This window comes from Stigmatopora nigra, chromosome 22, assembly GCF_051989575.1.
Source record: "Stigmatopora nigra isolate UIUO_SnigA chromosome 22, RoL_Snig_1.1, whole genome shotgun sequence".
Lineage (NCBI taxonomy): Eukaryota > Metazoa > Chordata > Actinopteri > Syngnathiformes > Syngnathidae > Stigmatopora > Stigmatopora nigra.
Genome location: NC_135529.1, coordinates 3,340,143 through 3,362,138, shown reverse-complemented (window position 1 = coordinate 3,362,138; position 21,996 = coordinate 3,340,143). Strand labels below are relative to the sequence as shown.

At 41.5% G+C, this 21,996-nt stretch overlaps 2 protein-coding genes, 1 long non-coding RNA gene and 1 other non-coding gene across 4 annotated transcripts; 2 read left to right on the top strand and 2 right to left on the bottom strand.

Moving 5' to 3' along the window:
• Positions 1-1,305: 1,305 nt before the first annotated feature.
• Positions 1,306-16,538, top strand: LOC144215329 (uncharacterized). The gene is made up of 4 exons (XR_013330405.1): positions 1,306-1,561; positions 1,637-1,686; positions 13,544-13,695; positions 16,139-16,538. It is a non-coding gene; the product is annotated as an uncharacterized LOC144215329 (long non-coding RNA).
• On the bottom strand, positions 7,887-18,633 carry LOC144215327 (phosphoglucomutase-like protein 5). The gene is made up of 11 exons (XM_077744168.1): positions 18,162-18,633; positions 16,541-16,703; positions 16,294-16,440; positions 15,948-16,073; positions 15,679-15,869; positions 14,391-14,545; positions 12,473-12,588; positions 10,933-11,068; positions 10,335-10,518; positions 8,605-8,742; positions 7,887-8,304 (listed from the first exon to the last, which is right to left on the bottom strand). Exons 1-11 carry the CDS (start codon positions 18,417-18,419, stop codon positions 8,215-8,217), a joined length of 1,704 nt encoding a protein of 567 aa, XP_077600294.1. The 5' UTR covers positions 18,420-18,633; the 3' UTR covers positions 7,887-8,214.
• A 402-nt stretch (positions 18,634-19,035) lies between these two features.
• trnav-cac (transfer RNA valine (anticodon CAC)) lies at positions 19,036-19,108 on the top strand. Its single transcript has one exon. It is a non-coding gene; the product is annotated as a tRNA-Val (tRNA).
• Positions 19,109-20,216: 1,108 nt separating this feature from the next.
• LOC144180897 (forkhead box protein D5-B-like) lies at positions 20,217-21,149 on the bottom strand. The gene has a single exon (XM_077709050.1). The coding sequence runs from the start codon at positions 21,147-21,149 to the stop codon at positions 20,217-20,219; it is 933 nt and encodes a 310-aa protein (XP_077565176.1).
• Between the last annotated feature and the right edge of the window lie 847 nt (positions 21,150-21,996).

The window sequence follows — 21,996 nt, the reverse complement described above, 5'->3', positions numbered from 1 at the left end:
GTAATGCAATGATATATTGGAGCATTGTTCTGGTTGCTGTCAACTTTGGAAGCGAGGTCAAAATGGCGTCCATTGACAGTCAAATAAACTGAATAGCCTTCTTGATCAACTGTGAATTGCGAATCCCTTAAAGAGGAAATGAAAATGGGGTGAATTATGACGGGAAACCTCTGTGGAGGGAACTTGGGTAGAGCCAACAAGCAGTTTGCGCTCCTCCTTAGCCTCCAGCATTTGATACACGAGATGAACTATGCTTAGATTTATGCACCTAAGACCAACCTGGCATCCAAAAAATACTGTCACCTCCTTCCCTGCTCCTACCCCATTTATTTTTTTTATATCAAGTGTGTGCCGGCTGAGGCTTTAAATCTGTCTGCTAGTGTTTAGAACGTCAGTACGAGAGCAGCGAAATGGAGGAAAAGCCCACTTGACGCCTCGTTTTTCTCACTGTAAATACACTCTGCAGACATTTTGGTTTCTGTATAATATCCCAACGTGATGACCAACTGGTTAGAGTTGTTCTTAATCCTGCACCCAATGTGCAAGAGAACTCCAAACTGTGCAGCTTTAAATTTAATTACAGTATGTGGCAAAATACATTTTAATTTCATCAACTCAAATGTTATTATGATTGGAATCTGCATTAAAGAATGAGTCCAGTATTACTAAGGTCATTATTCGACGACAAGCGATAACAACATAATAGTCTGTTAAATTCTAGGAAGAATGGTTAGTTTTGGTGTAAGCAACATTACATCTGTCAATTGATCTGACTTTGTAGCCCAGTTTATCAACACAATGGTGCCTGTTTCTCACTTCAACTTTCAATTCAAACTGCACCAAAATTTGCTAAAAAAAAGAAACAATGATGAAGGAATCTTAATCTAATGATTTAAAAATAAAGGATATTGACTGCTTTAGTGAACAAGATTTCACTAAACATCAACGAACAGCTCACCATTTCAATTTCAATCCATTCTACTGAATACACATTTCTGTGAATTACTTCTAGGTTGGTAAAAACTAAAAAAAAAATAATAATAATTATAGTGATTCACGCTAAAAGGACAGCCAATGATTCCACTTTCCAAGAATGTTCCAGGTAAAATGATATGTAATTGCACACACGGTGAAGATGTGGGCCTAAACACAAGCGGAAGAGGTGGATTTGCACATTCCCCGGCAGGCTGCTTGATTAAAAGCCGAAACGAGAATCAGCATGACTTCCCACTCAGTCATCGTGTCTGCTTCTCTTCCCATCTTCTCCTCAGCAGCAGCAGGAGGCGCTGAGCATCCGGCCGACTGGAACAAAGACGGGAAGGGAGCAGAAAAGAAGGATGGAGCGACAGGAAGGCGAGAGAATGAGAGCATACATCACGGCCTTCGTGGCTGACATTTGTGCTCAGTGCAGAGAGCCAGCATGAATTTTAATGTGGAGCCACGCTGGAGAACAAAAAAAGAAGGACTCCTCGCCTCGTAGCGAATCCGTTGGAGTCATGGCCGGTCTCGCCTGGCTGCCGATTGGACGGGTCTAGAAAACATTTCTTGGAAATGAGAAAAGGTGAGGGTTAGACAAAATGAGAGCCTATGAAAAAAATATTCATTTCAGTTGTTGTAATTTCCCTCTTCCTCGCAGATGGACAAAGAGACTCGGAACTCCATTGTAGGGGCGGGACTACTATCCAGGTGAGTCCAACAGAGGCGGGGATCATAAAGAAAGTAATAACAATAAGTACTAGTTAAACACTTCTTTAAAAATGAAAAATAATCTAGATATCAATTATGTACTGTCAAGCCTTCACCTCACATGTCAGAAGAGGTGAATTTATTCATCATCTTTTATTCACTATTTTGGCATTCAACAGAGGTTTGGAAAGAACTAAAAAAAAAAGAGTGAACAAAATGTGGAGCAAAAAAATAATACCTGTGAGAAATACTTTAATTCCCTCACATTTTATTGCATCCATAAAACTATAAACTCCCCTGCAAGATGAAAAAAATGAATGTAGTCCTCTGTGGTTCTCATTTAATTTCATCATCTAGTACTAGTAGGTCAAACATTATAGGTACTCATTGACCTTTTATATGCAATTGTATCATTTTAATTGCAGCTAATATCACTGTAAAGTTAAAGTGCTTTTTGCACCAAAAAATTGGGCTACCGAGCCTGTTTTGTTCCTGTCTCGGTGGTTTATAATGGTGGTACTTGTAAGAGTGATGTGCATTTTTTTTGTTTTTTATCTCAAAGCAAAACTTGGTCCCCAGCATGTCCTTGGTAGAGGTAACAAATGCCATTTTCCCTTTTCCTGCCATGCAAATGTGACCACTTCCTTGCCCCCATCAACAGCAAACACTGGTAGCAAGCCTCAGGCTTTTCCTATATAAGCAGAACCACTGACAGCATTTATGCAGTACCCCCCATGACAAACTGTTCCCTCTGGAACGAGGCGCGTGATTGGTCGGTCACGCCATTAGCCACGCTAGTCCCACCCCACTCCCTTCCCCTGCCTACTCACCTTGTCAGTGTGTATGTGTGTGTTTGCCAAGCCTCTCTCCAGGACCCCTAACACCACTAATCCCCATCTTCTTCAGGGAGGGATAAGAGTAATACAACGCTGCTAATGAAATCCTATTATTTTCCCGAGCCGGAATGTCAGACGGAGAAAAGAGTGTATACGGGGAAACGATTAAGTAGAGTAGGAGGAATGGCGAGGTTTTGTATCTGAGGAGGGAATGATGAGAATAAGTGGAAGGGAAAGTTGAGCAGAGACCTAATTCATTTGCAGAAATGCAATGTTTCTCCATCTTGAACCACCATTCAACCTCTGAGAATGAATTAGGCTTGGGCCCCATTATGACACGGTTGCCATGGGGACCGTGTGTGACACCTCCATTCCAAGCAAAGCTGCTTTGTGCCATCACATCCAGCAGATGGCACCGCAGTGAAAACTGAGGGGTCCTCAGGGTCATTCTACTTTTGCTCTAGTCTATATATTTTGTATTTCATACAGGGTAGTTATATTTAATTTAAAATGACCTCCGCCATATTTCCTTGTCCTTAACTTCAAATCACGATCAACGTTTGCAAAATCCAAACCTTAAATGCAGAGAGCACAATCAAACATAAGCAGCTGGCAATCTTTCAATATTTGAATTGCATCTACATATAGTCATGCATTATCATTTGTCGAATTGCGCCTTGAGAAAGGGAGTGATCACTTATCTGATGCACCCCCCCCCCACACACACACACACGCATACAAACACATATAGATGTGCTATTTAAACCAGATCCATGTCTGTGTGCCCAATTTGGAGTTTTGTCAGCAGCACGGCTCTAATGGATGGCCAGAGAAAGGATGCCACCCACAACACCATCTGGCTAATGCCCCATCCTCTGCCTATGAATTTGGCTCAATTGTGCCCAAGAGGGAGAAGCCACATGTTCATTATGAAAACTGCGGGGGGCTTAGAGATCCCCCGAGTGGCGACGAACGAGCGAGCGTGTCACAGGACGGCGTGACACGCAACACAGAGAGGGGAAAGGAGAGGGGGGGAAAATAGACAAGTTCCTGGAGTCGATGCATTTGTCAGCCAACCTTGACTGACTTCCAGCAGGGAGCATTCACCATTGTTTCAAAGATAGATAGATAGATATTTCTTTCCCAGGATCCATTGTGGGCCCACTTCTTGCAGCACTGACACCCTGTTGACAAGTTTAATTTGATCTGGCATGGGTATGACCTATTAGTAGAACTTCCTGTGTGGAGTTTGCATGTTCTACTTGTACCTGTGTGTTTTTTTCCAATTACTCAGAGTGTGTGTTAATGAGTCTGCCTTGTCCAGGAAAAGACTTTCTTTATGCATGTGATTGGTTGCCTAGATCTCTGAATTGAAACATGGTAGCCATTTGGAAATAAAATGCTTACAACAGCACAGAGCGTGCACAAACCCCCATTAGGTGTCTTTATCTGTTTCTGGACCATCGTGAGAGCAGCCTAACAGCATCTGTCAGGGCTCGCTAAACCCCCCCGGAACCATAAAAGCCACGGCCTCCTCGGTGAAAGAACCGAGGCGGGAGGAACCCTCTGGGACTCATAGGAAGGAGATATGGAGAGGAATAAAATGTGCTTTTTTCTTCCTTTACCATTCCAGTACGGCACGCGCCATGCGTGGCCATGCAGGCAGATGGGGGAGGTGCAGGTAGAAATACTAAAACATGCATGAGTCGCCTGCAGCCCAGGAAAATAATTACTGTCATTTAGCAGATATGTAGAAAAGAGCAGCCCCCCACAGGACGCTACACGCTGCATGCATACGGATCAACTGCACAGCCAGGAAGGGACGAACCACGTGCTTGCCCTACTTGGTTACCTTCACCGGGGAGATTATGTTGTTATCAGCACAGATTTTGTCCTCTTAACTGCTCACTGATCCTCTTTGGGGTTAAGGGGGTTCACACCTATCCTTCCAGACTTTGAGCAAAAGGTGATGAACATCCTTGGGAGGTCACTCGGACTGACATGTAGTACCTGATTGGAAAACAATAATTCATCGGGAAATTACAAGAAACTTAATCCACCGTATATATCAGAGGTGCCAAAATGAATCACTGATAAGCACAAGTGCCAGTAGTTGTGTTAAGAAGTATTCAACACATTTAAAGAATGACTATTTCACATCTTTGATTTAGGTAGAATAAAAAAGTACACTATAAGATCAACTTATAGAAATGATTACTCTTTGTGGATATTGTGCACTGGATAATAAAATGAAAACTGATTTATTGGGCATGTTTTAGGACACCCGAGGAAATACTGAAGAGATTTAAGGAATGTCAACAAACTTTTTGTGCTCCAATTTCCTAAATGTCTTAAAGTTTTGATACTATGTTAAAAAGTAGAGCAGCAAGTCATTTTCCTTGAATGTGATTAGTCTCTGGATCTCGGCAAATGTTAAATCCCATCCAAATTCCTCCCTCCTTGTCCCCTTTGTCTCACTGCTGCGGAGTGCGCACACCAAACACATTTACTGAGAGTGGAGGGCTGCCAGTGGAGGTCAAACGTCTGCCTCGCTATCATTCTTTATGACTGATCGAGTGGCGCAGCCTTCATTACCCTGAATTATATGGCACCATTATTACATCTCTGCCAAGGCCCGTGTATGGGACGCCCCTGGCCTTTTCAAGCTATCATCTTACCCAGGAGAAGCTTTAAATGTTGCAACTCTCTGAAGACAGTTACTTACAACCAGAACTCTAACGTGCTCGTCAACATCACAAGCTTGTTATGAATGGCCCCTCTACAGATGCTCTATCCCAGGGGTGGCCAAACCGGTCCTCAAGGACCGCTGTGGGTGCAAGTTTTTGTTCCAAATGATCCAGCACAGACACTCAGTAAAATTAGATTTCTGCAGAAAACAAGAAGCAATCGACTGCAATCCACTGATTGTACTTGTAGGAAAGATTTGGGGAAAAGGTGGCCTCTTCATTGGTTGGAATGAATACCCGCACCTACTGCGGCCCTTTCTGGAATAGTTTGCCCACCCTTGCTATAACTAGTATTGTGCCAAAAGAAAGTGATTTAGAAGAAATCTTTGGAAAACTTGGTATATATATACACATCTCAAGTTGCTAGTATGTTTGGAACTGGCCTCGTGGTGTAGTGGTTCACTCGTATGACTTCGTTGTGGGCTCAATTCCCTATGGTGGCGGTATAATTGGGGATGTGGATGGTCGTTTGTCTCTCTGTGTCCCTTATGACTGACTAGTGACTAGTCTAGGGTATAGTCTGCCTTTTGCCCAAAAACAGCTGGATTACGCTCCAGCAACCCCCGCAAACCTTTTGAGGATGGGTTGTATGGAAGATGAACGAATGAATCAATTTAGAACCGCAACAGACTAACTGCATCCAAATGTTTTTGCTGAAGGCGTTCAACGTTCCTGATTGAGACCATCGATGCGAAACATTTGAATAGAAACCGGCAATGAGAACAGCGGGGTGGCCTTCGCCTCAATCACCTTGTTGTCACTGCTGCCCGTCTCTGCAGCGTACCTCCCGTGCACCCGCTGCGTTTATTAGCGCTTGTGAGGTAGTGAGGCGATGGTGTGAAGTAGACTGATAATCTGTGAAAAGCAGCAGGGTTCTGTTTTGGCGCATCGTGATGTGTAACCCATTGTTGATAAGATAGCAGCAGCAACCGACGCACAAATGTAGAAACAAACGGGTGGATTCAAGGATCGAGTCGAATAAACTAGTTATCATAGTTCATGGCGGAACTCGACGTTTTCTTTTCATTGGCACTGAAATATCAATAGGTTTTTATAACACTTGCATCAGTGACATCAGTGAGTATGGTCATACAGATTAGGCCAAATGGGCCTTCTCTAGTGTGTTTGAGCTAAAACAGGTGCACACTCATCACACAACCCCCTCAACACACACACATATATGCACTTCTCATACTACTCTTTCCCAAGTGTGCTGCCATATCGGGCAGAGAGTCAGAACGCAGTAACAGGGCTATTAGGACTGCCAGGTACCCTATTGATCTCCTCATTGATCCTCTCCTACCTAGAGCAGCTTGGGTTTATGCACCTACGGGAGCTGGAATGCAAAAACACGCATACTGCGAAAAAAAATCCAGCAGAAAGTCTTTTGGCATTAGTTTTGCTTCAATATGCTGAATTTCAAGTGTGCCGCAGTGTGTGAGAGCGGCCATGACAACACAAAGAGTTGAAGCATTGCCAACCAATTGAAATGATCAACTTATAAGATGATTAACTTAAATAGCTTCAAAATAGTGAAACATCAAGATGTTTTACTTGGTGTAAATAAAATAATGCAATTTTTACCCCTTTTTTTAAGAGGTAAACCCTGCTCAAATGGTAGCTTGTGGGTACTACATGAACATCTCCCATGTAAACAAACCAACTAATGATATATATCCATTTAATGTATCCAAAGTTGGCAAAGTTGTGCATATTTGAAAGCGTGGGGTCCAACTGTTTTTTTGTGCATTTAATTAATATCACGGGGCAACTGGCAGGTCTTCATCAAGTCCAGTTGATTAATAACAGGCCCCGTCACACCTTCACTCATCACTAATGACTCTCTGTCTATTCTTATCACTTCATAATGAGATCTAAAAGGAGCCGGCCATATGTGTGCACACGTATGTGCACGCTGACTCTAATTACATGTATTAGAGTGCAGAAAAGCGAGCATGTGCAACTTAATTTTTTCATGCCAAAGTTTCAAATAGGCCCCTTGACAACTTCATTCATTGGCTGCCATTGACAGCGAAGGTTGCTCGATCCATTTGAAATGAAACTTTTGGCGGTACATGTTTATCAGCAGCCATCATAGTTAAAATGGATCGGAAGTCTATCATTTATCCATCTATTATTCACTACTAAGTTCCCAGTTAAAATGGATTAGACATTTACTGTAACAATGTCAATGCTTTATTTACTACAACAAGGTTGAGATGCACATGGCAAATATAATGTTCAGGCTTTTCAGGCCTGCTCTTTAAATTCTCATCATATACTAAATAATCTGGCGGTTAAGAGTACCCTCTACTGGACACAGATTTTATTTGGGACAAATGGAAGGAGGTTGAACACCTTGATCAAAGGTACTTGGACCTAAAATAATAAAAATAATTATAATAAGGGACATTTCATTGCCAGAATTAGGTTAACCAATAATTGTTACCATTTAGGGGTTTTTGCATGGGAGAAGTGTTTTTTTTTAATTATTATCTCTTCATAAATTACAATGGCTTTTGTAAGAGTCTACTCTGTTACTCTAATTGTAGTGTGTGTGTGGTGAGGGGAAAAAAGCTACCAAAATGTTATTTGCTAGTGATAGAAAACATAATAATTTTCATCTCACAAAGATTTATTAGCTATTATGAATTGCCGGCTTGAGTTTGCAATAAAGTGTTTTACAGTGGCTCATACAAACAACATTGAGGGGAAAAAGTGTTTCAGCATGTGTTGATAATTCTTGATAAGTTCTAAATAACTCCATAAGGCACAACTAAACACAGATTTGTTGTGTTTTAATATTTTCTATCCACGAATAAATAAAAAATAGCAGTTAGAACTATTTTCTATCGTCGTTTGATAATTATACTTACAGGATGGTATGTTTTCTAGGCAGTTTCTATTTTTTTACTGCAATGCCCCCCTAGCTGCCCTAGCTCCATTCATATGATTATGTTCGGACCACGGCGTCCTGTCCTCTCTTGTATGTTGGATAGCTTGAGTGCGATGGCGATGAGAGGACCCAGCACCACCTGCATTGACCAACACATAACCTTTGGATTACAACTACATAGAGTGAACGATTTAAGCAAACAACAACCAATATGACAATCGCATTGTTCAACTACAACATATGTGACAGCATCAATTGAATCTCTCTACACTTTGAAGGTGTACCTAATATGATGGCCTACAAGTTAGAACTGAACCACGAAAAGGCCATCATGCTTGGTGATATCAAGGATTAGGTTACACACAAAAAAACTATAATGAGGCTTGTCATTTAGAATGCATGATCAAGTGTTGTATACACATGAACAGGCATAGAATACCTGGGTTTCTCTGCTATGCCTTTCAGGGTCTCTCTCGAAGCTTTCTGCATAAACGCGAATAATGGCACCTGTGCCACCACCGCTTCCGCTCATACGGAACACCAGGCGGGATGCGTCACTGAAGACAATTCTCAGACCCTGTGGCGAAAAGAAATGCATGGATATATTTATCACAATGTTCTTTTGTCTCCAGGGTCTGATCCCTCCCCCCCGTGGCGATATCATTGTGAGTGTGAATGGTTATCTGTCTCTCTGTGTACCCTATGGCTGACTGGCGACTAGTCTGTGGTGTAATCCACCTTTTGCTCGAAGTCAGCTGGGATAGGTTCCAGCAACCTTTACAAGGATGCACGGTACTATTGTGCTCCAAATTCTACTTTGTTTTAGGGTTAGAATTCACGGTTGGGCAAACCACTGATTGCACTTCTGCCTCACAGTTTAAAGACCATGTATGTGTTCAAATCTGGGCCCTGACCTTGCAAGGAGCATTGGACTTTGCATGCTTGTGTGTGGATTTTTTTTCAAAAACTGTTTGGGTTAATACTTCTCATTGTCTGTAGGTTTCAATCAGTTAAATAGTCGTAGTTGAAGGTTTGTGAGCAAGCTACTGCATCCACAGTAGTAAATCAACATGCCTTCAATCTGCAACAGTATCTAAGATCCAGTAGAGGGCATTACATTTATAGAAGTGAGTACAAGTACTGCTAGAAGAAAAGTGGCACATCCCAGTATATACTTCTTTCCAGTCATTCTTCCGATCTTAAAAAAGGTTCCTTTAAATGGGATTTATCTTATATTTTGAACCACAGAAGCTTGGCATTTAGTCTTTTATTTATATCAACGGATTTTTCTAGGCGATGTGATTTGCAAATAATTACAAAAATAACCAATATTTTTATTTGATGAATAGGATATTAGCAGGGTATGTATTGGTGCCTAATGAAGTCGCCAATTTAGAATAACCAACCAAAAAATATTTGTGTTGGCAACTTTGATCTGCATTTGTGTGTGTGTGTGTATACTCGTCAGCTGGGGAGCAGAGACGACAGCTGATATAATTCCACCCCAGCAAGAATGTGGACTACAATAACATTCGCTGGGGGCTCCCAGGCCTTGGAGGGGCTTAAAGTCAGGGTTTCAACCACATTTAAGGGTCGAGGGAACAAACTGTAACTATGGTAACACTCTCTTCTCATCAGTCTGGTGATTGACACTTACTTTTGTACTCACCAAAATTTGCCACACAATGGGCACTGTGTTGGTATGTGTGTTTCTGCCAATTGCCAGTACCTACACTAGGGAGTACAGACCATGTGTGTGTGTGTTTCTATAAGGCATGCAACAGGGTGGGGCAAGTGTCATCAGCGAACAGTTTGGAATGTCTCCAATGAAGTCAGCTGGGAAAACTTCTGACTGAGGAGGACAGGGGCATGTACAGGAAGTTTGCAGGCTCTTTTCTAGGGAGTGTGTATATGTTTGTGTCCGTTTATGGTTTAAAATGGAAGATCCAGTGTCATATCCAAACATGGATCTCCCTAGATGTTGCAGAGTGTGGGTGGTCTACTTCCCAACAGGACAATACTGATGAACCAATTTGAACAGTCAGGGCCAACATGAACGTGAAGCCACTTCTTGTGTTTGTACCACTAAAATAATTGCCAGTTCAACACAAAGAAACAGAGACAATCAAAATGAATTGGGTTTTTCAAACCATCAAAGATGACACACACCTGGTTTCTCGCGACCGTTCCATCCACCGGGTCGACGTACTCAAAGTTGTCTGCCCGCTCCACGTTGTACATGTGATCTCCTACAGCGAACTTCTGACTGGTGAAGGCTTTGTCCAAAATTACGGATTCTAGATCCTTCATCAGGTAGAAGGCAGCCCGGGGTTCGAGGCCTTCATAGTCAAACCTGACACACATGATCATGGGTCAAAAAAACCTGAAAAAAGGGCGGCTTCTTTCTCCATAGTGAAATCGACGGAATTAGCAAGTATGTATACACTAGAAGCCCAAGGCTTCCTGTGTTCAATCGAGTATTAACAGTCTTGTTTTTGCACACCTGTCGCTTTGCATCGGCTAAGTGGTGTGTGAGAATACAAAAAGCTGCAGGAAAAATAACTCAAATTAATATCTATGCATTGAAATAAGAGCAAACAAGAACCCCAACTGGAGAAAGACAAGTAGAAAAATGTGGAGGCTGAGAGGAGTTATGTTTGGCTGCATCCATACAAGGGATTATTATTTGCAGGCAAGTGTACTTGCTCAAGCAAGGAGTGTTACAAGAGATTTGAGCTCCAAACAAAGAAGTGAAGCATACGTTTACCTGCAGAAATAGTTGCGTCCAAACTTGGCCCAGTGCTCCCGGACAATCTGCTCCACACTCTGTTTTCTAGCAGCCATGATTGACAGCCACATCAACACAGACCACAAACCATCTTTTTCCCGAATGTGGTCTGAACCTAGAGGGGAATAAACAAATGGTTTTATAGAAAAAAGCTTGCCTGCTATCGTTCCAGATAAAATCTAAATAGACTTGAATGAGAATGTTTACAGATATGATATTCTTTCACTTAATTGAGTTCACAATTGCAAGCGTTTAATTTGCTTTTGCTTTTCATGGTCGGCTGTTTAACTAAGGCAACTGAACAGTTTGAGTTGTGAACCTGGTGACATTTTAACAACAACCAATGTGAGAGCAAGACTTCCCTAAAAGGGCGTGGAGTAGAAAAGGAGCCAAAAAAACAAAAATCAAAAATCAAATTGACATGGCATAACAGTCTCACTTGTTATTTCTATTTGGCTGTAATGGACATCTGTCCGGAAAGTGACAGTCGCCAGTATTTAATCCCGGTTTTGTTGTCTGTCTGCCAATGTCTGGGATCGCACAATGAATCAGATCCTACAGTATGTCAAAAACCTTTTACAAAATGATTTTTGTTTTCCCTGCAAAATTGTACAGCATATGATAATAATTATAAAATATATTTGTAAAGCTTCCCTGACTAAGTTTTGAAAGTGGGAAAATTTGTGTCTAGTTCAAATGATTTACTGCAAACCCTTTGAGCTCTTGGCCTTAAAAGGATAGACAAGCTTCTCTGAGTGCCCTTTTCACTTTTCTCCTCCCTGCTGTCACGTTTGCTTTTTGCTATATGGTCAGACTCACAAACTGCTTCACTCTGTATCTTCTCAGTGACACACTGTAGAGGCAGGTAGACACAAGCAAATGTGCTCATGAGGCTCAGTGGACCATTGCAGTCTATCAAAGGGAGCTCTGGTCTCCTTTTATAGTAGAAGAATGACCACCATTTACATTACACATTCAACCAGGGTTAAAGGTGCATCTATTAGACAGCAATCAAAATATGCTCATCTGCCAAGGAACAAGAATGTGTAAAAAAGAAGATTAGAAGAGTGAGATATTTTGATAGATTTTTTTGTCTACTCCCTATCTTTTTTTTCCCAGTGGATAATAAACCAATGAAACTCAAGGCAAGAGTTTCTGGCCATGTCATAATAGCCACAACAAAGCAAAATACAAGGGTGAACTTTCATAGTTTTGCCAGCCAAAATACGCAGATGACATTTTGAGGGTTCAATGTGTTCTCAAGGGAAATTGGGGTACATTGCATGGTAGCATAAGCAAAAGATAAAGCCAATATTAGTTTTGTTGGAATTAGTATGTGATTTTGTGTGTGTCGGCTAATTTTCTGTGAATATGATTAAAAGAAGTTCCGTCCATATAAGTAAAACTAAAATAGCTGCTAAAACAAAACTAGTAAATAGTAGTAAGAGTAGTTTTAAGATGGTAATCTAGATGGTTGTACATTAGGTTTACGTGAGTTTTTGGCCAAGAGGTACGGTACCTGTCCCAAAACTTTCCTCCCCACAGAGGGAACAACGACCAGAGTCCATCAGGTTCCCAAAGTACCTCCAACCGGCGGGGGTCTCGTAAAGTGACAGTTTCATGGTTTTGGCTACCCTAAGAGGGAGGAAAAACACCCAAATGTTCATGAAATCATCAATTAATCTAATAAGGAGCAAAATTGGGCATTCTTTTAGTTGATGTTGCTGTAAATCTGTGTGTGTGTGTTTGTGTGGTCACAGAACCATTTGGCTTGAGAAAAACAAATTATGATCACTATGTTGGAATTGTTCTTTGAACTCAGACTAACCTCATATATCATCACCATACAAATACATAGGACAGTGAGAAATAGGGCCAAAATGTTCTCAGTGTGGCTTTTTCCTTGGATTTAAAATGATGCATTTGAATATACATACATAACATGTCCATCCATTTATCATGTCACACATATACAAAGGCTCCAATGTGCCCAGTGCAGTTGTTTACATGAGGATGGTCTACTGTAATTGATCAAATAAAGCTAAACCAATATTTCTCCCCATGGAGAGCAGTTCTCCCAAGTTGTTCCGAAACTCTAAGCAGCAGGTTTAAGCCAATGTTACACAAGAACAAAAGTCCATGTTTCTAAAATCCCCACAAACTGCTCAGAGCATTCAAAGCAGTAACAGTGGGGAGGGGCTGAAAGAAATAGTAGCACCTTTTGGCCCTGACTTCATATTTTGCCAAACATAGCATCCAGTGCCCCGTCTCCACTGACAAGAGCTCAGCCGGGATTTAAAAGCTTTGATCTGGCATTCCAACAAAAAGCACCGCATGCTGGAGCTTTTCGTTGACTCGAAAAAGAAGTTTGTTTTTGACATATAAAACCCAAAAGCCTGGTAGTATTGTTGTTACACATCACAATGTTGATTAGGGTTTATCAGTAGTTGTCCAAAAAAAAAAATACTTTCCCAGGTAAATACTAGTTTAAATTTGGGTTGAGTTATATTTTTTTTCAAGATAGGAGATTTTACAAGTGAACCATACAAAGTATTCTACTACATCTGTGTTTTGTTTTTTTGCTGCACAGCAACACACAGTGTGGGAGGGCATTTCAGAACATTATCTACACAGCTGAGAAGACCACCAGCTGCCCCCATTCAATCCCTGGAGGAACTCTACAGCCCCCACTGCCTCAGGAAAGCACAAAGCTCTGTCAACCCTACCTCAAACAACCTACAGGTTTGGATTGAAACTTCATAGGCATAAAAGAGTAAAATATTAAAAAGTAGAAGTTAGTTACAGCGAGTGGATTACTGGACTGCTCATGGTGGTAAATGTAAAGCGGTATTCTCCCCAACCCTCATCAATTACATCCCTCCCCTTTTCTGGAACAATGTTGATGACCCTAATTTTAGCCATGAAACCCATTCACTAAATGCCCCCTGCTCTACTCTTCCCTTACATAACACATCATTCTTTATTTATAGACTGCGAGTAAAAGTGTGTACATATATACTTACTTGTGTGTGTACACGTGAGTACGTTGGAGGAAAGTTAAGGAGGTTCATATGATTGCAAATTACACTTATTGGGACAAAAATAGGCCAATTTGAGATCATGTAAAAGGCAACATATTACATATCAACCCAAGTTAAAACAGTTTGGTCCCTTTTCAATGAAATAAAATACCACACCTTTTTTTAGAACTTAAAAAAAAATTCAAAAACGTTTATGTACATATTAAAACTAATCCAATGTGTGTTATTTCAATATTAATGAGTCTAAAAAGGACCAACTACCAATTAAATTGACCCCAAAAATGGGCATACATGGTACTAGTCAATCCGTTTTCGGCCTAACAAAGACACCAAAGTGTCTTTTAGTGTAGTGGATGACTTAATATATGATTTATGTATAGTACATGTATGTTGTACCTGTCCAGTGCAGCACTGGTGGCCATACTCCGAGCAAAGCCCTTGACTCCCTGCTGTCGGAAGTGGGGCACAGAGGAGAGATTGGCGGCCATAATGGCTACAGAGTCAGACGGGTTCACGAAGAAGGCGTTCTCACCGAGGATCATGTAGCGATCCTGATGGAATGAGCAGAGTAGAATTAGAGCATATCACAGCATCTTTCATATATTTCAAAATCAGAACTAGAGGCAGGAGACACGTTCTGGTCGAGTGGTCACTCAATAGCAGGACATATGAAGGTAAGCAACCATTCATGTTCAATGAGAAAGCATGTTTTGAATGGGAACTATGGTGATTAACAATCAGACCGCTGGATTTCATCAGATTGTATATGCAGCCAGTGTTACTGCTTAAATTTATTCGTGTGTCCGTGTAATCCAGTCGTAGTTTCAGTGTAAACTGAGAGTTTGGCAAGATGAAGAAGACAGCATTATGTAACATCTCCAAAACACCTTCCCTCATGACTGTGAGGGTTCTGATTCTTATGAGAGCTCAAATGACATAACTCCACTGATGATAAAATCATTTTTCAAGAAAAATGGTGTGTTGCCCCTTTTAAGTACAAATGATGACATTTGGAAGACTTGGTGGAAAATTTGAGCCATTTATAGGGTTTAATGGAGAAGATAACTCAACCCTATTTTCCCAGCAAAACACTAGTGAATGGTTTTTTTTAAGAAAAGAAAACATTCCCTTATTAAAGCCCATTTTTAGAAAAATGCAACCTCTGGATGCTTTTCCATGCCATTAAAATGCTTAACCGGATCTTATTTTAATTTTACTACATGTCATGTTTATACTGATTTGACTATCTCTGTGCTTTTAGACAAAATTAGTTTCACTGACACTCTCTCTCTCTCGGCGTGCCGTATTTGGGCACATTTTTTGGATGATTTAAAGCACCAATGGATCAATGGACGCTCTTCGTGCTTAGACTTTGAACATTTATATGAAGAAATTATGCCATATTTTAAATAATGTATTTAAAGCTTTAGCTGACTGCCTGACTAGATTGAACTAGAATTACTTATTTGCTTCCCACCTGGCATTCTAATAATGGAACAAATGACCACATACCTCTACATATTCAGTGTATCTCTATATTAGCATGAGCAGGCAAGGCTTTTAAAGCCACTTTGTTCCCTAAGAGGTGGCACTGAGTCAGTATTGTGCCAAACAGCTGAGATAGTACATGCTATCTGTCCCACATTGTCTCGCCCTCCAGACTGTAGCAATGTAAGATACTCACCCCGTCTGCGTCAAAGGCAGCGCCCAAGCCAAAGTCGCCTCCGTTCATGGCATCCACCAGTGAAGAGGCATATGTCAGATTGGGCTCGGGGGGCCGGCCCCCAAAGTCTTCCATTGGGATGCAGTTGACAGCGGAATTTGCAGGGGCTCCAAGCTCATCGCATAGGATCCTACGGACATAAGGGCCCATCACTGTAACAGCAGAGGAGATGCCATTAACACTGACAACAAGTTCGGTTGGCTATTAACCCAAGATCATAAGAGGCTCACCTCCGTTCATAGCATCAATACTTATTCTCAGCTGCTCGGGTCCTGTCAAGAGACTTTTGATGGCGCTGAAGTCAAAGATGTTTCGTAGGAGTTGGAGATACACCTCAACAGAGTCTACAATCTCCACTGGAAGACACAATTAAGTGTAATTCCTAAGTTAAACCATTATCAACATAGTTGTTTTCTTGCAGGTGTGTAGCAACTGCAAACCTTGCCAGCCAACAAAGTAAGACAAGGATTTTTAAGTTCAGAGGTCGTGCACAAAGTTGACGGTAAAGACATATTGTAAGTCACAGCACAATATATTGCATGAAAGTTTTTTTTGCAAGAATACTAACAAGTATACCTCGAAAAGGTTTGAACTTGTTTTCAAGGTCAAAGTCGTGTCGTCCCAGCCTGGAGAGGTCGATGCGAAGGTCGGGGCAGATTGCATACTCTTCCAGCTTGCGGCTCACCTGATGGATCCTCTCCATCACCGAGTCTGGAGATGGACCTACGTATTGTGTACACCGAAGGCGACCATTGAGCATACAAGTATAAGAAATTCTCATTTTTACCTAGATATCGTTCTACTGATTATAATCCATCCTCACCTCCATTAGCTACGTTAAACTTGACACCAAAATCCTTTCCAGGGCCTCCGGGATTGTGACTGGCTGTGAGGATTATCCCACCGATTGCTTTGATCTTCCTGATGATGCAGGACACAGCAGGGGTGGACAGGAGGCCATTGTGGCCAATGACTAAGCGACCAATCTGCACAAAGTAAGCACAGAAACAACTTGAATCTTTACTCCAAACAATGAAATGTTTCAAAATGTGGTGCACAAGCCACTTAACAGACCAAAAAGTAATTTGACAAAGTCAGGCAGTCACACTAAAAACATAAATGCTTAAAATCTAAAATCACTGGTGAATTTTGCAATGTAATCACTACTCCATTATGAAATACCCAATTAAGAAATACAGAACATTCATACTTCCTTGCAGAAGAAGGTAAATGAAATGTCTATTATTAGGGATAACTGCCTTGTCCAAATACAATTTTGGAATAAAATTATATGCCACGTGGAAGCTAGATAAAATAACAGAGGGAGCCACACTATTTATAATTGTCTGCCAATTATAAATAGTAACTGCATACCATAATAATAGTGTCCTCGGCAGTTAGGCATTTATGCTCATGATTGTCCAGAGTGTGCATTTTATAGCGTGATATGTGGTAATGTATCGGAACCATCTTGAGTTCTGTCCACTTAAGAGTCAAACTTGAGAGTAGGCGAGGGGCAGGGGAACAAACATAAGACCGGAAAATAGAGCAGGATGGATGGAAGTGCTGATAAGACTGACACTCAGAGACATTTGGCTCATAAACAAAATCGTATTCCCTTCTGATGTTCCCTTGGAAGGGCTCCAGAACAATTATGAAGATGTCAGAGCAGTACTGAAGGGATTTACTCTCTCTCTTCCACCTTTCATTCTTTGGCTAGCAGAAAAGTTAAATCGAGTTAACACAAACAATTGGTTAATCGAATCTTTTCGATGTGTCAAAAGTGCAGTGGACATTGTGAAACCCGAGTTGTTTTAGAGAGGAACTGACTCAGGCTACCTGTTTCAAAGAGGCCTTTTGTCTAATTTAAACGCATTGGTAACTTGATTTAGGAGTAACGTTACTTGGATGTATTTTAGGAAATAAGTTAGGACTCGGTTTAAACTTTTTGCTTTATGTTACAACCGCTGCAATATTCCCAATATCAAGTGGCAGTTCTTTAAAAAAGGGAAATGCTTGTTTTATGATTGTTATCGAATATCCAGTGGAAGTTCACTCTAAACATAATGTAAGTCAAATAATGTTGAGCATTTAATCAAACCACATCCCTTTTCATTTAAAAAAAAACACCCTTTAAATCAGGGTACTAGGAGAAAGACAACTATTCATTCTCACATTTACACTTAGGGGAAATTTAGAGTGTTCAACCAGCCTACCCTGTACATTTTTGGGATGTGGGAGGAAACCAGAGTACCCGGAGAAAACCCACAAAAGGCCAAGGACACAGTGAAGACTGACTTGGGATCGAACCCTCAACCCCAGTTAAATTTGCCCTATAAAGGGTTTGGGAGTCTAAACATATTTTTTTACACACTTAAAAATAATGATCAATCATATAACAAGAATGGGGTCCCATTTATTCAATGTGCCCCCTTTGTACTCACCCCATTGGCTGCCGCCATCTGGACGATGACCTCGATGGCCCCGCGGCTCAGGTAGCGACCGTCGCTGCCGACCACCATGGTGCAGCCCTGCCGGTCCCGGAGGTCGATGGAGGACAGGACGCTCTGGATGTAGTTCTGAAGGTAATTCTTCTTACTCTCGAACACAACCGTCTTCCTCCGCAAGCCATTGGTACCGGGCCGCTGGTCCTCAAAAGGGGTAGTTTGGACTGTCACCACCGGTATAGGGCTCGTCTCCATCGTCAAAGCGGCTCCAATAACAACAAAGCAACCAGAGAAAGGGCCTTGCTTGTGGAGGGCTGCTGCATCCCTCGGAACCGTATGACAGCTACCCTCTACATAATAAACATGAACAACTGACACTAGGGGAGGGCTATGGGAGGGTCCACGATCATCTTAGAGGCAGAGCTCTAATAAAAATAGACTCTGACTGATAGTACTGAGTGTACATGGTTGTCCGTCTCCTTGTGCCCTGAGATCGACTGGCCACCAATTCAGGCTGTTTTCCCCCGCCTCTGGGCCAAGGTCAGCTAGGATAAGCTCCAGCACCCCCTGTGACCCTAGTAAGGATAAAGCGGATCAGAAAATGAGATGAGAGGAACTGAAGGTTTAAATGTAGTGCTCTCCCATAGTGACATGAACTGTGCAGTAACAGTTGATTAATGTTGGCATCTAGTGGTAGAATGTCGAAAGGATTTAACTAAGAGTGCAGTTTAACTTGTATTTGATGGCATTTATTTTTATTCGTAATAGTTCATGAGAATAAGGATGAATTATTTAGAAATGGATTTATCAACTGTAGAAAAGGGCGTTATGTATTTATTTATAAATGCAACAGCTCCTACTTACACCAAGCGTTTCCGTAGTGTAGTGGTTATCACGTTCGCCTCACACGCGAAAGGTCCCCGGTTCGAAACCGGGCGGAAACACATTATATTTTTTTTCATTGCGCAAATTGAATACCCTGTTGAGCTGAAACCAGACGGTATGGAGCACTTGGTATACATGATCTACAATAACTTATCTTTCTTTGTAAGTATAGGGAATTGAACCCTATAATGATATTTTTGACCAATAAGAAAGATTCATTACCTGGATTTTTTTTGTTCATTAGAGATTAGAGTTTAATTCCCAATGGAGCCATTACCCAACAAATAAATGTCAAAACAATTTATATAATAAAAATCGAAGTCCACAGCGCCTATGTTGCCGTGCCTTTCTATTCCTTTAGGGGGTGTCAAACTACAACCTAATGATACTTAGTGATACCCCCTTATTTAAAATATCTCCAAAAATATAGTTTCTTTATTTAACAAAAATTAACTGGTTTCTCACTGAACTGATTATTTTGTGTTCCCCTTCAGTTAATTTAACCATACTTTGTACAAGAATTTCATTGCTTAGTTTTACCAATCTTTTCAAATAAAATACAGTAAGTAAACGTACACTGCCCGGATATTTTAGAACTCTTACAACAACCGAAACACAGAAAAAAAAAACAAAGATGCATTTTCAAAGTTGTAATATTTATTTCTTGAGGATATTGTGAACAAACCGTTCATCAATAATCATATTGCAACCTTTCTAAACATATACATCTTACTGCTTAAACCAGTAGTTCTAAGAATGGGACACTGAAGCAACCAGGAGTATACAGGCACCATCTAAATGGTAGCAAAAACTTCCATTTGCAGGACAGTTATATTTAACTTTTCATTAAAAAACAATTACCTTTAAACTTTACTTAAACACTACCCATGACCCAACTGTAAAGATCCTAAAATCTGATATTAAATATACACGGAAACACTTGGTAAAAACAATTTCAATTGCTTTTTTTGACACACACATCAAGTACTGCACTCTAATGTTTGCCGTGATATAATTAGCTAGTGAACCATTGGCTCAAGCCATAAAGAAATGACCTCAAGATGATGTTGACATAAATATCATGCAGTCCAAAAAATTTCTTTAAGAAATAAAAAACGTGTCCTAGCATCCTGACACAATTTTAAGAACTGATATCAGCAAAATGCCTCAACAGTGTGAGTATGAAGGTCTTAACTGCTCACTTATTAAAGGGCCTCCACCAAGCAAGCAGGCTGAAGCTCCAAACGGAATAGTGGGGTTCTGCAGTAGTGTGGGGACAAGGCAGGCCCCATGATTTGACAGAAACCGGGGGTAAACCAGGGTGTTCTGGTGGGTTCTCCCACCAGTGGGAGCTTTGCTCATGATGGAGTCTATGCTGAAAGAGCATTTGGCTTGTGTGCCATGCCTAGTGGCTTCTGTTGTTATTGAACTTCCAGAGTCTGGGGGCAAAAAGTGGTAGGGCGATGATGGCATCGCAACGCCGTCTCGGAGGGGCCCGTAGCTCATCGTAGCCGGGTTAACGGAACTTTGCAGCGGGTAGGGTCGCCCGAAAGGCCGACAGCAGAAGACGAGCGTCTCCTTCCCGCACTCAGGCGGGTTTCGCTTGAAACGTTTTCTGCGCCTTAAGAAGCTGCCGTTGTCAAACATGTCCTCCGAAGCCGGGTCCAAGGACCAGTAGTTGCCCTTCCCCGGGTTGCCCGGCTCCCGGGGGATCTTGATGAAGCAGTCGTTGAGCGACAGGTTGTGGCGGATGGAGTTTTGCCAAGCTGGAAACTTGTCTCGGTAGTAGGGGAACTTGTTGCTGATGAAGTCGCAGATGCCGCTCAAGGTGAGCTTCTTCACGGGGCTCTGCAGGATGGCCATGGTGATGAGGGCGATGTAGGAGTAAGGGGGCTTCACCAGGCCTACCCCAGTGCTCGCCTTCCCGGAACAGAAGCTGCTCTCGCTTTCCGCGGAAGAATCCGCTTCGGAAGAGTCCACCTCCACCCCGGCATAACGTCCCGCCGGCTCGGGTTCGACCTCGCCCACGATGTCGATCTCGCCCTCGTCCAGAAGCAACTTGGCATTTGGGGAGGAGATATATCCACCGGACAGTGTCATGGCAGAGTCAAAAACAACAACGAGAGAACAAAATATGCTGGAAGTGCATGCGTAAAAACAACCACAGAACACTCGTGCGTCAAAGTAGACTACATGAGCTCCTAAGATGTGAGTAAGCCACCCCCGAAAAGCAGAATCTTTATAAGATGGGAGGCTTTTGACCAGTAGGGTCGACCCCCCCTTCCCAGGATGGGGGGGGGGTCCTGTGGACCTATCACAATAGCCTCTTGCCACAGCGGGGGCCAAAGGAGGGACGCGAACAGGTGGGGGGGATTCAAACGAATCATGCGGTGCTTGAGAACCCTCATGTGAATTTCAAATTTAAACAGTCTAAAAAGAAATGGCTGCGTTTGACAGCAAAAGACATCCAATCTATTTTGACTGGGAGGACGGCAGCAATGGAATTGGTTTGGCCGCCTATCACCGTCAAAATGTGGTCACTCAATCCCAGTCAAACCAGTTTTAATGGATTTGATGGCTATCACTGTCTGTGAATACGTTAATCATTCACTTGTGTTTTTCCTCTCAGGTAAATGCTAAATCAAATTGAAAAGGTTAATAAAAATAAAAAACATAATCAATAGGAAGGAAATATAAAATACATATACATTTATGTATATTACAAATGTGGTACTTTGAAGTACGACTCCAAGACTAACATTTCTCTATCATTTTTATGTTGAAGAAAATTATACCTAGTAAAATTATAAAGGCCAGTATGCATTATAGTTACTAAGATAGACTCATCAACACTGTTTAACTAAAGTCCATAAAAAATATCTAACAGTATTTCTGTGATCATTTGATAGATTTGAAGATAGTTGTGATTGTAAAGCCTTGTAAGTAA

Coding starts and splice junctions, on each gene's coding strand:
- LOC144180897 (XM_077709050.1), bottom strand. CDS start 21,149: ATGACACTGTCCGGTGGATATATCTCCTCCCCAAATGCCAAGTTGCTT.
- LOC144215327 (XM_077744168.1), bottom strand. CDS start 18,419: ATGGAGACGAGCCCTATACCGGTGGTGACAGTCCAAACTACCCCTTTT. Junction 16,704..18,161: donor AGATGGCGGCAGCCAATGGG/GTGAGTACAAAG, acceptor TACTTTGTGCAG/ATTGGTCGCTTAGTCATTGG. Junction 16,441..16,540: donor GTTTAACGTAGCTAATGGAG/GTGAGGATGGAT, acceptor CACAATACGTAG/GTCCATCTCCAGACTCGGTG.